This window comes from Pyrgilauda ruficollis, unplaced genomic scaffold (genome assembly GCF_017590135.1).
Source record: "Pyrgilauda ruficollis isolate IOZ18807 unplaced genomic scaffold, ASM1759013v1 scaffold7, whole genome shotgun sequence".
Lineage (NCBI taxonomy): Eukaryota > Metazoa > Chordata > Aves > Passeriformes > Passeridae > Pyrgilauda > Pyrgilauda ruficollis.
In genome coordinates this window covers 4,103,295-4,120,641 of record NW_024528821.1, presented here as the reverse complement: position 1 = coordinate 4,120,641, position 17,347 = coordinate 4,103,295, and the positions used below count along the sequence as shown (strand labels likewise).

The following is a 17,347-nucleotide window of genomic DNA, read 5'->3' as shown; positions in this document are numbered from 1 at the left end:
AGCGCGCGGCCGAGGGCGCGGAGCGGCGCCAGCAGGTGGGTCCCGCCGGGGGCGGGGGGACCGCGGGGGCTCCGCGCTGCCCGGGGCCATCCCCCGGCTCCATCCCCGCGCTCGGGTGCCGCGCCCCGGGGCGCTTCGGAACGGCCCCTCGGGGGAGTTTGGTGGAAAAAGGCGGCAAAGCCCCAACTCGCAATGCGGGGGTGAAGTGCGGGGGGAGCTCGTCTGGGCTGGGGGTGACGGGCTGCGGGGCCGCCCGTGTTCCACCTGCTGCTCGCAGTTTCCCTGTCGCGACAGACCCGCCGTGTGTCCCGATAACCCAGCCTTGGCCGGGGGCAGCGGCTCTGCCCCGGCCCTTGCGGGGTGCCCCCGGGCGCGGGGTGCTGCTGCCGGGGGGCCCCGCACGGCTCGGCCCCGCACCCGCCGTGCGCGCTGCTCCCGGTCCCGCACGGCCTCCGCTGGCTCCCCTCGCTCCTCCGGCGCTGTGTTCGTGATTCCGCTTCTCCCCCAGCCCAGGTGCATCATCTTTTGGGTGATGCCTCGCTGTCCCCCCCGCAGCAGCCGCTCAGCCTGTGCAGGACAGGTGGGCAGCAGCCTCGCGGTTGTCCCCGCCGGTGTCCCCAGCCCTTGGTGGGGTCGCCTGTCCCGAGAGCCTGTGGGAGAGCCGGAGCGGAGCTGGGGCCTCCGCTCGCAAACTTAGCTCATTTTTTCCAGGCACGAAACCTCGCTGCGAGCAGGATAAGCTGGAGGAAGGAGTTTCCTCCCCTCCGAGCCTCCGGAGCGGATGGCCCGCTCCCCCAAGGTGCCGGGTGGCTGTGCCGCGGAGTCGCAGCGGGGTTTCGGGGGAGATGCCAAGCCCTGCCTCGGCACCCCGGCGGTCCTCGCCTTGCTGGTTATCAGTGTGTAGGGGGAAGGACAAAAATAGCTTTGATAAAGCGGCGAGTTTGGAACTCTTCCTCCCACTTGGCAGCGGGAGCCGTTCCGCCGCGCCGGCCTCGGCTGCCCCCGGGAGAGCCGGGCTTGCGCTGCCTGGGTCCCGCGGCTTCCCATAATAAATCCAAGCCCAGCGTTGAACCGGAGGGAAGCCGAGCTCCCGGGTCATCGCTCTGCCCTCGCTGCCCCTCCAGCAGTGTCAACCCAGAGCGAGCCGGAGCGGTTTGATGTCGTGCTGGGATTCCTGGGTTGCCTTGGAATAGCGCGCGGCTGGAGTGCCTTTCGTGTTATCGTGCTGGATCTGTTTAGTCTTTCGAGCTCTTCTTTCCAGCGAGTGTATAATGAAATACCAGGGCAAATACTTGAGGCATTCATAAATTACAGCGTTAGATAATTTGTCTCTGGATGCGGACGGAGCTCCAAGCGTCGCTCGCTGCAGCTGACGGACTCCAGATAAGGTAACACTAATTATTTATTTCTTTATTCTACATCTGGCCTGTCAGGCTTGAGATGAAATATTCTTTGGGGCACACTGAAGCAGTTGGGTTGGAGAGGAAGGCTGCTGATAGTAGGGACATGAGGAAGGAAGGCTGAGCGTCCTGAGCTGCTCCGGTTGGGAACGGCTGCTGTGACAACGTGTGATTAATGGGATTTGTAGTGGTGCTGCTCACCCTTTCTCACTGATTTTTCTACCTTGCAGCTAAAAACAAGTACTTTGAGTGTCCTGGGGTGCTGTGAGTGCATCCCTTCAGTGATTAAAGTAGTGAAATGAGGGGTTTGCAAATAGCTTTATTTAGAAAGTTATTGACCAGCTTTGGGGTACATGTAGGGTTCCCAGCAGCCCTTCCAAGCTGTGCTGATGATAAACCCAAAGTGGATCCCATACATGTGATGCTTGCATAAATTAGGTTGAAATTACTAAATAATTAATTCAAGAGTAGTGATCAATGACATTTCTCTCCTGAGGACCATGGTCAGAGTTCATTTGGGGGGGACCAGTGACCACAGTGCTGTGAGCCCTCAAATGTCCTTCAACTGCTGAGGTGTCCTCAGTGAAGAGGCCAAGTGCTGTGTGTGTTGTGATTGTACAAACTGATTTAAACCCAAAAGATACTCCCCTTCCTCACCTTTTTTCTTTATTTTCAAATTATTTTATTCCCCCCCCACCCCCTTTCCTAACCTGAGGCAGGAGGAAGAGGAGCGTGGGGGGAAGGACGGGGAGCGATGGTCAGCGCTGAGATTTTGGCCGAAACCTCACCTGGCCCTGTGCCAGAAATGACCTCATGACAGGAGTGAGATTTGGCAGCTCGATAACGCCCCACTTCCCTATCTCACAGGGTATCCAAATATGTAACTCATTTGGGATAGAAGGGCAGATTTTCATGGCAGAGGTTGAGGCATTGTAGTTCCACATCTTTGTCCCAGAACCCGCCGGGTGTTGCATCACCGCGCTGGCTGCGAGATGAGGAGTTTCTTGGAGCTGCTTTAATTCATTGACTCTTCAGTGGCTCGGAGGTGTGAGAGAGGGTTTGGGGAGTGGTGGAGCCTTGGCTGGTGGTGTAAAATCCAAATAATCCCTCTGGATGGGTGTGCTGTGGGATGGGAGAGGGATTCTGTCAGGCAGGCTCCGCTCGCAGAGATCCCCATCAAGGCACTGTGTCCCTTTAGAGGATTTTGTGCCTAAATTAAATTGTATTTTGCTGTCAAAAAATCATCCTTGCAATATTTGAGCTGTGCAGAGCATCATTCCCTTGCTTTTTCATCAACCAAATCCATGTCATGCCATTTTTCTGCTGAAACTTTCTCTTTGGTTAGTGCTGGCTGAAATGTGTGCCCTGAGAGTGTCCCAAGATGGGGATAAAAACTTCCAAAGCCTGGGAATGGGATCAAAAGCCATCGGTTTTGTCAAACTAATTGTGGAGGCGCTTGCAGCTGGTGGGGGGAGGGAGGGGAGGTGCTGAATCATCCAAAAAAATGTGCTGAGCAGCAATTTGCTTACTGGCATTTCACCTTCCCGGTGCCAAGGTGTCTGATCTCAGTCTCCACTTCTCACCTTTTTAACAAGGGATGTTCCCACTTTGGAGCAGTGCCCATGTCGGTATTCCTGATCCTTGCTTTCATGGAGTAGTTTGGGCTGGAAGGGACCTTAATGCTCATTTAGTTCCACCCCTTGCCACAGGTAGGGGCACCTTCCACCAGCCCAGGGTGCTCCAAGCCCTGTCCAGCCTGGCCTTGGACACTTCCAGGGATTCAGGGGCAGCCACAGCTTCTCTGGGCACCCTGTGCCAGGGCCTCCCCACCCTTACAGGGAGGAATTTCTTCCTTTCTTTTCCCTCACCAGTGTGAAATTGCAGTTATTTCCCCCTTTTTTTGTTAATTCTGGCTCCAGAGTAAGAGGCAGCTCTTGGTGTGTTGGCACAAAAGCTGTAAAGGTGTGGAAGCTGCTCCAGAGGCTTCACCCACCCTGAGCATACCTGTGGCTCATCCATGCATCTTCATCCCTGTTTCTGGCTCCTGCATCCCAGCTGAAACCTGCCCAACGTGCTGAGAGCTTTGAGCAGAGCTGCTGTTGGAAATGCTTCTCCAGCCAGCTCTGGAAGCTGCCTCAGCACAGGTCCTGTGGGCTCTGACCTTTAAATCCCCACTCAGCGTCTGTGTGTTGGGATTTCATGGCTCTGATCCTGGGTTAGGGAAAGGCTGGGTGTGTGCAGAGGGAAGATGGTGATTAGGGATGCGCCCTCACGGTGGGTTTTCCATCAAATTCCACTTTGTGGTCCTGCTTGAAGCTGGAAGAAGCTCTCAGAGGGCAATAAAGGGAGCCTGCAGAGCTCTGTGGCAAATGTCAGGCTCTGGTTACCTTCATTCACAGCTCCAATTCTCTATCCCTGCTGCTGTGCCTATGAATATTCCATGCACAATCCAGAACTCCTCCTGTTGAGATGCTGCAGAGTGGCAGGAGCGTGGCAGTGGCTGCTGGATGTGTTGCATCCTTTGGGAAATTAAATACAGTGTGAGCTCTTCCCGAGGGCTGGAGGTGCATCCCTGCACGTGCTCTGGGGTGAATTCCTGTGGGAAGAGAAACCTTTGGCTGGGTGGGAACAGCCTGGCTGGTCTTTGGGAATTGTGGAATCACAGAAAGCTTTGGGGTGGAAGGGACCTCTCAAGTCCAATCTCTCTGCCACAGGCAGGGACACCTTCAGCTCAGTCAGGACCTTCCCAAAGTCCTTATTCCCAGATTTATGGTGCTGCAAGTGTGCCTTTCTTTCTACCCCCCCAGCCTCCTCCACTGCTGATCTAGGGTTTTGTTTTCTATTTTCTGCTCATTCCATGAAGGAGAAAAACTGTGACTTTGTGTGAGGACCAGGAGGTTTTATCAGAATTAACTGAGTTCCTTGATGGAGACTATTGTTGCCAGAGTAAGTGTTTGACTGACCCGTGACCAAATTGCAGGGTTTTTCCTCAATTTTTCGATCAGTTCCCTGGCAAATCCTTGAACTTGGGTTTTTAACAACATTCAGTGGCATTCCAAAGTTATCTTCCCCTTAACCCCAGAGTAAATAGTGCCATATCAAGCCCATATTATTTTAACCTTTTAACATTATTTTTCTTACCACATAATAACATAAATCTTCCCTGCTCTCCCATACACATGTAGTGTCTTGTAATGCTAATTAAACTGCACACCAGCCTAATTTTGCTCTCAGACTAATCCAATATATTTTTCTTGACTGGAAGCCAAACCCTGAGAGCTTCAGAGCATGCGGAGCTCTCATTCCAGTCTTATTATATGTTAATGGCTTTATATTTTAATATCTTTCAACACTTGGGGAGGATGTTATTTTTAGAGGTGTCTGGCTGCAGAAGGTACGGGTCTGTGAGGGGTTTGGGGGATGTGAAGCACTGAGTAAATTCTGTGCAGTAAGTGGGAAGCGTGTCCCTGAAGAGGAGTAATCTGTCAGGATCCATTGTGCACAAGCATGGCATCCCAGGGAGGTTTGATGCGATTTTTACCGTGGTGTAGTGGGAGATTTGGCTGCAGTTTTACCGTGGTTAAGTGGGAGATTTGGCTGCAATTTTAACGTGGCTAAGTGCCTTTATGGGGCGGTTTCAGTGGTAAGTGCTCTCTCGTTAAACTCTGGGTTTGTGTGCTAATGGTGCCGATGCCAGTCGGGCCTGGATGCTACTACAGCAGGAATAATCACTCCCAGATGGGTGTGGATGCAAACGAGCTCTTTCCCTAAGCCCCAATGAAACGCTGTTATAAGTGCAAAGCCCTAATGATGCTGGACCCTATTGATGGGGTGCCAGCCCTGTAACACCTTCCAAATGGAATTGTCAGCATCCTCCTGCCTGGCTGCACCTCAGCTCTGGGGATGGAGCTGAGATGCTCTCCTTGGGGATGGCTCTTGCAGTGGAATCTCAGAATCTGCTGAATTGGAAGGATCCCGTCAGGATCGGGGTTGAGTTGTGTGGCTTTGCAGCTGCGGGCAATGCGTGACACGAGGTGGCATCATGTGGTGAGGGTCCGTGTCCGTGCTGTAAGGATCCGTGCCCATGGGGAGGGTTTGTGTGGTGTGGGGAGGGTCTCTGTTCCATGGTGTGAGGGTCTATGTCCATGGGCAGGGTCTGTGTTTCATAGTGTGAGGGCCCTTGTCCATCGTGTGTGGGTTTATGTCCATGGGGATGGTCTCTGTTCCATGGTGTGAGGGCCCATGTCCATGGGGAGGGTCCATGTCTATGTGGAGGGTCTCTGTTCCATGGTGTGAGGGCCCATGTCCATGTGGAGGGCCTGTGTTCCATGGTGTGAGGGCCCATGTCCATGTGGAGGGTCTCTGTTCCATGGTGTGAGGGCCCATGTCCATGTGGAGGGCCTGTGTTCCATGGTGTGAGGGCCCATGTCCATCATGGGCCTATGTCCATGGGGAAGGCCTATGTGTGTGGGCTCTGGGTGTGAGGGCCTATGTCCATGGGGAGGGTCCATGTCTATGTGGAGGGTCTCTGTTCCATGGTGTGAGGGCCCATGTCCATGGTGTGAGGGCCCATGTCCATGGTGTGCAGGTTTATGTCCATGTGGAGGGCCCGTGTGCCATGGTGGGAGCCGGTGGCTTGGTGGCAGTGGCTGTTGTGTGATGTGGCTTTGCTGTGGCGGACAGAGCAGGGGTTCTTTATGCTGTGTGGTGTGGCAGGACAGTGGCCACAATGGCTGGAAGCTGCTGGATGCTCCCAGGAGGGAGGAGGAGAGGACTGGGGAAGAGTTGTCTCCTGCCAGAGCTGAGCCCTCCTGGCTCCCCTCCTGGGCAGTGCCGGTGCCCCAGGGGTTAAATCCCATCCCTGTGTGACAGCAGGGTTAAATCCCTGTGTGCCAGGCCAGCGGGGTGCTGTCCCTGAGTGCTGCCTTTGTCCTTTAATCCCTCTTTGCAATTCCTGTCACCTCTGGGCTTTCAGGAGGCACCAAGCACTGGGAGGGGGGAGACAGGGAAGGTGTTCCCTGAGCTGGGCTGGAAGTCAAATCCACCTGAGAGCAGGTACAGGCTCCGTGGCTGTAAATTATCTGCAGGTGGGAGGCTTGGGGAGATGCTGTGTCAGACTGACCCCATTGTGCTGCTTAATCCTGGAATCCCAGCATGGTTTGGGTGGGAAGGGACCTTAAAGCTCATGCCATTCCATTCCCTGCATGGGCAGGGACTCCTTCCGCTGTCCCAAATTGCTCCAGCCTGGTCTTGGACACTTCCAGGGATGGGGCAGCTTCTCAGGGCATCTTCCCAGTTGTCCCTTCTCCCTTTTCCAATTCTTAACTGGATAATTCTGGCATTTCTTCCCAGAGAGTTGAGAAGATTGGAGTGCCCTGTCCAGAAAAAAAAAAAAATCTTTGAATCTCATTCTTATTTGATAATAATATTTATATTTTCTAATAATAACTAAAGCTTTGAATTCTTCCTTATATTTTCTGATCCTTGAGGCAGCAGCAGCTTTCCCCGGATTTCCCAGGGAAGTGTGGGGCCAGGGATGTGGGGCAGGCACCAAATGGCCTAAACAGACCTCTGTGATCCTTCCAGTCTTCCCCACGTGCCAGGCTCTGTGAAGTTAATCCAGGAAATCATTTCAGAGCAATTATTTCCCTCAACTTTGCAAACAAGTTGCTGAGCTACTGGTTCCCTTAACCAGCACTTTATTCTAATTTTCCCATGGGATAGGAAAATAGGATAAGGCATTTAAAGCTGGCAGCTGGAACTGTTGCCAACCCAAGAGGATGGAACAGCTTAGACTGAAAAATCAGGGGGTTATTTTAATTTTTTACTGCAGTTGCTGCTGTTCCTGGGGCTGCAGGAAGACTCTGCCTGGAAAACTTGAATTCTCACGTTTTCCCATAAAACATAGTCTGTGACAGAAAATTGGGATCAGCCAGGGAATCTCTGGATGTGCAGCTGATGAGGTACATTTCCAGAGCAGGATGAAGGGAAGAGCTGGGTTTTCTACTGCAGCTGTTTGTATCTTTTGAGTGATAATGAACTCAATGAGTAGTTGGCTGCCTTGGGGCTGTGGATGGGCTTGTTGGTGCTTGCTCTGTCTGTCTGGGGTGTTAACTCTTGCTGGGAAGGGGGGAGATCCCATCCCAAGGCGAGGGAAGCCCATCAGGAATTACCTCCACGTGCCTTCAGAGTAAATTCTGGCAGATTACTAAGGTCAAAAGGGGATTTTTTTTTTCTAGGGGGGGCAGGAAGGAAAAGTTTAAAGCTGGTAATTGTCCATTTTAAAGGAATATTAAATCTTCATTTGAGCAATATCTTTATTGCCAATTTGGGGTTTTCTCCTGCTGTTGACAGGAGTTGTTTTGGCTCAGAACACAGCTCCTGCAGAGATTCCTGGACTGTGCAGGACTTGATGGTGAAAGGACAAGGGGTGATTGGTTTAAACTAAGAGGGTTGATTTAGATTGTTGGCTGTTGGGAAGGAATTCTTCCCTGTCAGGGTGGGCAGGCCCTGGCACAGATTCTGTGGCTGTTCCATCCCTGGAAGTGCCCAAGGCCAGGCTGGACAGGGCTTGGAGCACCCTGGGACAGTGGAAGGTGTCCATGCCCATGGCAGGGGTGGCACTGGATGGGCTTTGAGGTCCCTTCCCACCCAATCCATTCTGTTCTTCATTCTCTGGAAAGGGAATGTGTGCAGGAAAAGTCTTGAACTGAAGGCTTCAGCTCAGCACTAATCCTGGCTCAGCTGAGCTTGGCCTCTGTGTTTGGTGAGATGCTGAAACCAAGAGAAAAACTCAACCTTTTGCTGGCAGGGTGGATTTTGCTTAGGAGATGGGAGAGCCTCCATGCTCAGCACCTGCAGGAATGCTGTCTGGTGTAATCCCTGCATCCCCTGGATGGAATCCAGCACTCCAGTCTCAGTCCAGTGCGTCTCCCCAGTGTCCCCAGGGGCTGCTTCTTATTTCAGGCTCAGAGCAGAGGTGCAGGAGAATCTCTGTGCCACTGCCAGGGATGCTGGGAGCCAGCACATTCCTAATAAAAGCAGGATTTGACTTCAGGCACAGGTGCTGGGCAAGGTCGTTCACACTCCCCTGCGTGGCTGCAGGGCTTGGACAATTCCAGATGTGCTGTGTCCCTGTCCTGGCTGGGATGGAGCTGCAGGAGGAGCTCTGGGAAGTTGAGGTCTTCAAGTGTTAAATCCCCAGTGCTGCTCCCGCCGGCTCAGCTCCGATCCCGCGTCTGGCCACGTTTCCAACAACAGCCTGGATTTGCCAAGGAAAATGACGCTGGATGCAGCAAGGAGCTGTCAACTCTTTCCTCCCTACGCTGCTGGGCAGCTTTTCTCCTGCTTTCTGAAATAACTGGGCTGTTGGGAAGTGATAAGGAATTTCCCTCCATCCTCACCCACTCCAGGCAGCAGCACCTCACACGGGGGCTGTGGGGTCCCTCTGCAATCCCGTGGCTGAGGGCCACATTAAGCTGAGATTAACTCAAATTCTTCTCCTCTGGTACCTAAATGTTGGACCCAGGGGGATTTTGGCTGGAATATTAAAGAACTTGTTCCTAAAAGAGGCTTTCTGAGCCCAGTTTTGTGCAGATGGGTTCAGGAGAAGACCCACAGGGACCCCTGGGCTGGTGTAGCCCCCACTCTCTGACCATGGGCTTCTCTGACTCAAAATACTTTTTCCCCCATCTCTGAAGATGCTGAAACCCCAATTTGTAAATGATAATTCTGCTAACAAGGGTTCATGAGGTGTTTGAGGCAGCTACCCTTCAGTCAGATCCCTGTGAAGATCCCATGTGGCTTCAAGCTGGATCAGGTACTGAAGGAGTTAAAAATTCCTGCTGCTGGTGCACACGAGCAGCGCCAGGTATCTCCCAGGGGATCCAAGTTTGCTTTCTGAAATCTGGCAAATAGCAAAAATTTTGATGTCTGTGAACAGCAATCACACCCCGAGGCGATGACGGCTGACAGGGAAGGGCTCCTGACATATTTACCGAACAATTTTCTTATCATGAAGTGCTCAAAAAGCCCAAACCTGGAGAACAATAGCAACAAAAACCCCACTGCAGGGTTTGTCAGCAGATGCAGCTTGGAGATAACAAATGATTTTTGCTTTTTGTTTGACTCCTTGGCATTTAGGGGTTAATTGGAGCAAGGCCAAATGTGGTGAGATAGTGCCTGAATCACAGTTTTAAAAACACTGGGATTGGAAGGGTTTTAACTTCTAACTTCTCTGAGGCTCTTGGAGGCTGGTGAAGAGGTAGATTAGAAAGAACTGAAGGAAAGCATTTGCGTTGGGCAGTAAGAATTTACTTTGGAAGGGGCAGCTCTTTGTGAGACCCCAAAAGTCATCTCAGCCCAGCTGGGCTTTCCCTTGTGCTGGGGCTGGGTTGGTCTGAACTATTATTAAATGGGAATAAATGTTTCTGTGAGGGTGTTGTTCATCCACCAATCCCTCTGTCCTGGTTGTATGTGTTTGGAGAGTGAAGCAAAACTGCATTTGTGAGAAACAGAGGGACATTGACACGAAAACCTTGGAATAAAGTTGTAAAGTTGGTCCTGATCCAGCTGCTGCCTTTGATTTCACTCTGATACAGAAAGGCACTGGCCTGAAACTGATCCGGAGGATGTCCAGGATGCTCTGTGAACTCTGGCATGAGGAATTCTGAGCAATAAAACTTTGGAAGTGCGGCCTTCGAGGGCTATTGTGGAAGGAAGGGCATAAGAAACATGACACTGGGATTGTGATTCCTGGCAGGAATGCTTTGCAATGGGGAAATTTCAGTTTGGTTTGTGTTGCTTACATGCCTTTCTTCTCGCTGAAGGGCAAATGACAGTGTCAGCATTAAATGTGAGGAGCTGACATCTTGCCATGAAATATGCCTGACGTCCCCAGAACAGAGCTGGAGTTACTGCTGCTCCAGAAATCCGCCTTCCCTGGATTTTACTTTTGCTCTTACCCCGAAAGGGACCCGACTGAAACGTTCCTGCTGATAAAGAGGTTGGTTATGGAGGGGATTCTGCTCCAGGGAGAGGTCTGAGAGCAGGAGGAGCTGTGGCTGAGCTGGATGTCCCCGTGTCCCTTTTGGCCCCGGGGCTCTCGTGTCGGGATGTGTCAGCCTGACGGGCGCCTGAGATGGAACAAAACCCAGGGCCATTGCTTGGATGTTTGGTTTGTTTTTTGGTTTTTTTTAAGGCCACTTCTCTGGATTTGAAGATCTTGAACTTCTGTGGGGAAAATTTATGGCGGTTTAGAGATGGAAGAGATTGGCCATGTTCTCTGTGATGCCCTGTTGGTCCTGTGTCCCCGGCAGCTTCTGTTGTGGTGCTTTTAGGTTGGTTGGTCCAGCTGGGCTTGGTGTAGCCAGGGCTTCACCCCACAGGGTGAGTGATTTAGGGAGCTCTGTTGACTGGGAGCCAGTGGGGATGCGTGTGGCAGCTGGAGCTGCAGGAGGATAAGGAGTCACTCAATTTATCTTTACATCCAGTGAATTGTGCCATTCGCTTTGGAGATCGGGAATTGCTCATTGGGTTGGGCTGAGTTTGGGCTCCTGGTGGGCTTTTCCACCAAGATCTGCCAGGGCTGGTGTCCATGGGGAAGAGGAGCCTGTCAGGCTGCTCGGAAGGTACCAATTGCTGATCTGCAGAAGATCAGCAGGGTTGGGCTTTGTTGGCCAAGAGATGTTAAGGGACACCTTGCATGGGAAGGGTTGTCCAGCCCTGGTGTAGCAGTGGTGGAGTCCCCATCCCTGTAGCTGGGTGTGGCACTTGGGACATGGTCAGTGGTGGCCTTGGCAGTGCTGGGGGAATGGTTGGACTCTGATCTCAGAGGGCTTTTCCAACCTCAATGATTCCATGATTTTTCTCAGGCTTTCAGTCATTGCTCAGTGCTGACATGCTCAGATTGGAAGAACTTGGGTTATTTCATAAAGGATCCTTGTTTTCTTCTTTCCCTCTGAAATCTCCACAACAGAACCATTTGCACATAAATGAGGCAGAATTTTTGGCCAGCTCTTGAGCACACCTGTGCACTCCCATCACCCACCAGGAAATTGCTGCCCTGAAATGCTGCTCTAAAATATTTGCCAAAGAATGGTTTGGGGAAGCTAAAAATTATTCTTTTGAGACTTCTCAGTTGTGAATTAAGGCTGCACAAAAAGAGGTTGTTGAAGCAAATGAACTGTTCTTAGGAGCAGTGGGGTGGGTCAAGATGGGACCACCCCCTTCCCATGGGTAGGAGCACCTTCCACCATCCCAAATTGCTCCAGCCTGGCCTTGGACCTTTCCAGAGATGGAGCAACCACAGCTTTTTCCATAAAATGATGGAAAACACTGGGCTGGAGGGGCTCTGGTGAATATAGAATTATTTAATATATAGGATGATTTAATTTCTGTTTCAGTAGCTCTGTTTGCCATTGGGGGCTGGGGTCAGCTGGGGTAAGGGAGGAGGATGGAGGGGATGAGGCAGCGAGTCCCTGCTCCAGCAAGGCAGGATTTCCAGTAGGAGAATGCCCTTGGAAGAGTGTGTGTTTGTGCCCACAGCCATTAAGCTCCATAATCTTGGTGTCTGTATCGACTTACAAATGAAAGCTTGCAGTAATTTGGAGCAGCATTTGAATTGTGAGTGGTAGTGATGATGCTGAGCTTGTCTTTTAATGCTGAGTTTAGAGGCTTTGAGGTTTGGATTAAAAAAAACTTCAATGAAACCACAAAAAAGACATTAGAAGCATAGCTGAACAGGTGGAACAAATTTGTTAAATCTGTTATTGGGAAAACAGCAACTTGCTTTTAAGAAATAAATCAATCTGCAGCTCAGTGTTTCATAATGAGGAGTGGGATAGGAAAATCTAAAAATATCTCCAAATGAGAGCTAATGCTCTGAAGGAACAGATCCAAACTAGAATATAATATTGCCCATTGTGGTGACAATAAGGATTTTAAAGTTCATTGAGATCCTTGCTGGGATGCAGATGCGACTTGAAGAGCCAGCATATTTCCCTTGGCCGGGTCCAGTTTTTATTTGCATAATAACTTATTATATGTATTGCCAGTAGCTCGCAGAGCCCCTGGTCAGGATTGGGAAACCACGATGAGTTCATCCCCCTCTGCCTGCTGAGACAATATATTCCCCAAGAACTGGGAGGGAGGCGTCTCTAGCAACTAAAGCAAGTGATTATGTGCTTGAAGAGGCAGGAAAAAGCGGAGTTTTAACCCTGTGAACCTTTGTGTATCTCGGATCTTCTCACCAAGACCCATTTCAGGGGTCTTTGTCCTACGGGTGCCTTTGTCCCTGTCCTTCCTCCTGTGTCCTGAGCTTTAGCAGCTGATTTTAATGAAGTCAAGGAGCTTTTCCAGGTGGAAAATGTGTCCTGGGTTTTCAGGAGATGGAGCATGTGTGCTGTGGTCTCTGTTATTGTGGAGCCACGGAATGGTTTGGGTCAAAAGGGGCCTTGATGATCATCCCATTCCACCCCCTTTTCTGCTCCTTTCCTTAATTCCCTGTGCTGTTCAGGCAGCAGAGCCAGCTCCGCTTCCATTTTTCTTGGAAAGCAATTCCACAGCCTCATCCATGTCTCAGCAGGTTCTTCCTAGTGTTATTCCAGAGTTTCCCTTGCTCAGCAGAGCCTGGGTGCTCTGTCACACCCTGCCAGGCCAGGCTGGGGCACTGCCGTCACCTTCATGCTCCATCATCCCTTTCTTTTGGGACTTGCTGAGGGCTCCTGGGCACAGGGGGCTTCTTCCAGTGCTGCTGTGGAGTAGCTGCTCCCAACTAACCAAATCCACATGGACAGCTGTTGTTCAGAGGGGAGTGGGTAAGTGCATCCATAAAGTTTGGGATTTGTGCCGGAGGGAGCGCAGCCGGTGCATGGCCATCGCTCTCTGGGAACCCTCAGCACTTAAACCCAGGGAAAAAAACCCCAAAACCTCTCCAACTTCCAGATTCTGGTTGAGGAAGGAGTCAAGGTGTTGTGGAGTTAGTTGTAAATGAAAATGGCAGTTTTTCACAGCTTTTCACAGACTGGGATTGCTCAGGGTCAGGGATCGTGTGTGATGGCACAGCTTTGTTTTGGGGCAGAGAAGGTTTACCTAAAACTGCTTTAGGATGGATTTTAGGAAAAGGTTCTTTCCCCAGAGGGTGTTCTGGCACTGAACAGGCCCCCAGGGAATGGTCACTGCCTCAAGGCTGCCAGAGCTCCAGGAGGGTTTGGACAACACTCCCAGGGATGCACAGGGTGGAATTGTTGGAGTGACTGATGATCCGTGGGGGTCCCTTCCAACTCAGGATATTCCATTATGATAATTTTGGTGATGGTGGCAGTGCCACTGTCCTGTGTGCCAGGCTGTGATGCCCTCGGGGTGACAAAGGCTGGTGCTGCTGGTGCCTTTGCCATGGTCAGGGTTGACATTTGGCCAGGTCCAACCAAACCATTGGGGCTGCCATTTTCCTTTGGAAGCATTTCCGAGCCTGGGGATGCTTTTCCACAGCTGGGATTCCCTAAGTGCGTTGTAACATCACTTTCTGCCCCAAACCTCAGCTCAGACTTCAAGGACTCATTTCTCACCTCACAACTGCCACCATCCCCAGCCTGGTGACACTGTGCTGGGATCTGGATGGATCCATGGGTTGGGAAGCTCCTCCTGTTGCTGTAGTGCCCAGAGGGGCTCGTGTGGTGCTGATTTGGGAAGCCCTGCTCTCCATCTGCTCCCGTGGTTTGGGAGAGCTGGGATGTGATGCCCGGGATCCCCACTCTGACCACAATGGCCCTGCTGGCCCAGATCCACCCAGAGTGGCCAGGGGGCAGGGAATTGGCACCCATGGGTGCTGCTGGAGGTGCCAAAGCTTTCGCGAGGTGCCAGGGACTCGCTCCGGCCACGCCGCCAGCGATTTTTCAAGGCTGAGGAGTTGGTGGAGCCTTTGTGTTCCTGCTTTGAAGCCCCGGCCTGAAAGTGTTGTAATGAGATTTTATGATGTATTCTGGCAAGGCCTGGTTATTTTGTGTGTGGATTTATTGTCTAATGAATTGAGTGATTTTGAAATGTTTTGTGCAACGCTTTTTTGGAAAGGACATTGTATTTTGTTTATGGGACGTGTGAGTTTTTATGAAACTTTATTTAGCTTTTAGCAAGAATAATCTTTATTCAACAAATAGTGCAAATAAATCTTTAATTGAACAAATATGTGCCAACTTTCAAGCACAGTAACAAACAATGACATGAAACAGGGAAACTTTGGAACAATATACAACTTTAAACATAGTTTTAAAAAAAAAAACCAAAACCAAAAAAAAAAAAAAAAAAAAACCAACCTAAAAACCCCTAGCAAAGCAGATTTTGGGCTGTGTAGTGGAGCATGGATATGTGGGACCTGCCAAGCTGGAGGGTGCAGAGCAGGGAATGAGGTGCCTGGTGGCTTTCCAGGGGTGCCCAGGGATTGGGCTGCCCCCCATGCTGGAGTTTGGAGGGAGTGGGAGCTGCTGGATGTGCTTGGGCTGTGGGAGCAGATGTAGAAACCTTCCTGGTGTGTCCCAGTCCTTCCTGAGCTGCCTTCCCCGTGGGGCATCCGCAGCCCCAAGGAGGGATGAGGGCACCCAGGGGTTGAGGATTTGCCTCTTCCAGCCCCACATTGTCTTCAGGCTCTTGGAGGGCACCGGAGGGGCTCTGAGCTCTGTGTTCCTGCAGTGTTCCATGTGAGCTGCCTGGGAAATGGGATGAGCATTCCCTGCTCCTCTTTATTCCTGCCCAGGCTTGGCTGCTGCCACTTCAGTTGGAAATGGAGATTCCCATCCCCTGCACTGCATGTAGCTGGAAATCCCTGAAAATATCTCAAATCCAGCATGAAATGGTTTGAAATGAGGGGAGGAAAACTTCAGCATTTGTTTAATTTAATTTTTTTGAGTGTTGGTCTTTAGGGAGGATGGGCAGAGTCACCTTTCTGTTTATTTCCTTATTAGTCTGATCCTACTGGATTTCCTTCCTTGTTCCGAGTATGGAACATTCCTTTTATATCCCTGGAAGTGTCCAAGGCCAGGTTGAACAGGGCTTGGAGCCCTGGTCTGTTGGAAAGTGTCCCTGCCCATGACAAGGGGTGGAACTGGATGGGCTTTAAGGTCCCTTCCAACCCAAACCATTCCAGGATTCTTTGCAAATAATGATCCTACAGTATGGAAGGAGTTTAGTACTGAAGATGTTCATACAGCTGCTGCTTTTCCCTGGAATTTCCTATATTGATAACAAAATTACTTGGCAGGAGGAGACCCAGCTCTGCATTTAAGTGACTTCCCTATATTTTCAAACCTCAGGAATATCAGGAATACGAACCCTGATACTTCTTCAGTCTCTGGGAAGAGCATTTTCAGCCCTTCATGGCCCTTTTCAGCCCCTGGATTTGGAACAAAAGAGCTTTTCTTCTAAAAGTGAGCCGTGGAATTGGGTGTTAATGGAAACTAATTAATGCTGAATGGAAAATTCCTTCTTGGCTATGTTTTGCCATTCTCTTTTATAGCTCCAACCTACCAGACCTCTCTCGGGCTGCCCATTCTTTTCCAGGAAGGATAAATGAGGCTTATGTTTCCAGAATGGGAGCTGGAGGCATCTCACCCCTCCATGCACCCTTGGCTTGATCTGACACAACCTTCTCCAGACCCCTGAGTGGTCCTAAAAGGGCCCAGTGCTGCTCTGTGCACCCACCTCACCTTCAAAGAACCCCTTTTCCCTTGGATTTGGCCTCATTTTCTGTTCCAGACAATCCCAGGATCATTCAGGTTGAAGAAGCCCTCTGGAATCATTGAGTGCAACCCTTTCCCAGCACTGCCAAGGCCACCACTAGCCCACATCCCCAAGTGCCACATCCACATGGCTTTTAAACCCCTGCAGGGATGGAGGCTCCACCCCTGTGCTGGGGCTGGACAACCCTTTCTGTAAGAGATTTTCCCTAATGTCCAACTAAACCTCCCCTGGCCCAGCCTGAGGCTGTTCCCTCTCCTCCTGTCCCTGTTCCCTGGGAGCAGAGCCCACCCCCCACACTGTCCCCTCCTGTCAGGAGTTGTGCAGAGCCACAAGATCCCCCCTGAGCCTCCTTTTCTCCAGGCTGAGCTCCCTCAGCTGCTCCTGGTGCTCCAGACTCTTTCCCAGCTCTGTTCTCTCCTCTGGACACAGGAAAACCCCTGAAGAGCAGCAGGACATGGTTGGGTTGGGGAGTTTGACCCCATTCATAAATGGGGAGGTGGTGGTGTTGAGGAGCCCCCATGGCCAAAGTGGCAGAGTTGGCTGAGCCAGCCTTTTCCTGTTGGATCTCCTGAGCATGGCCCTGAGCCACCACCTCCAGCCAGAGCTCTGCCTAAAGCTCTTCTGGCCTTTCAAACAGAGCCAAAAGCCCAACTGTGGAGGGAAACACCTGCCTGTGCTTTGTTCTGAAATCCATATTAAATCAGGAGATCAAGGAGTCGCTGTCCTTGCAGAGGGATGGAGGAAAGCCATTGATGTGCCAGATGTGTGGTTGGAACATCTGTGGCTAGAGGTGCTCTGCCCAGGATTGCTGTGCTGAGGAAAGCAGGGAGGTGGTGCCTGCAGGGGCTGCGGGTGGTGGTCTCCTCTCTGTGGTAAATCCATCTTTTTCCTTGGGTAGGACATGGCTTGAATCCATAGAACAGGGGGTGGTGTTAAGGATAAACTCATTGGATTCATGGTTGGTGTTTTTAACTGCTTCAATTCCCAGTTGGTGAGGAGGGATAATTCCCTGTAGGAACAAACTGAGCATCAAAGCTGTTTGTCCTTGCTGAGCTGGGCTCCAGGCACACCCTGTCTCCAGCAGAAAGTGGGATGGGGACTGTAATGTTGGGAGCTGTCAGTGTGGAGACGTTCCACATCCTTGTCTCTGGATGAGCCCAGAGGAAAGGGACATTCCTCAGGCTGAGGCTGCATCCCATGAGGATCAGGGGGACAAT

General features: G+C 51.2%; 1 protein-coding gene across 1 annotated transcript in view; it reads left to right on the top strand.

Annotated features, from left to right (window-relative positions):
- The window catches only part of EDA (ectodysplasin A), a 62,840-nt gene that overhangs the window by 1,834 nt on the left and 43,659 nt on the right, over positions 1-17,347 (top strand). The window contains exon 2 of the mRNA XM_041485324.1: positions 3-35. Coding sequence (XP_041341258.1) covers positions 3-35 — 33 coding nt within the window. The remainder of the gene's footprint in view (positions 1-2; positions 36-17,347) is intronic.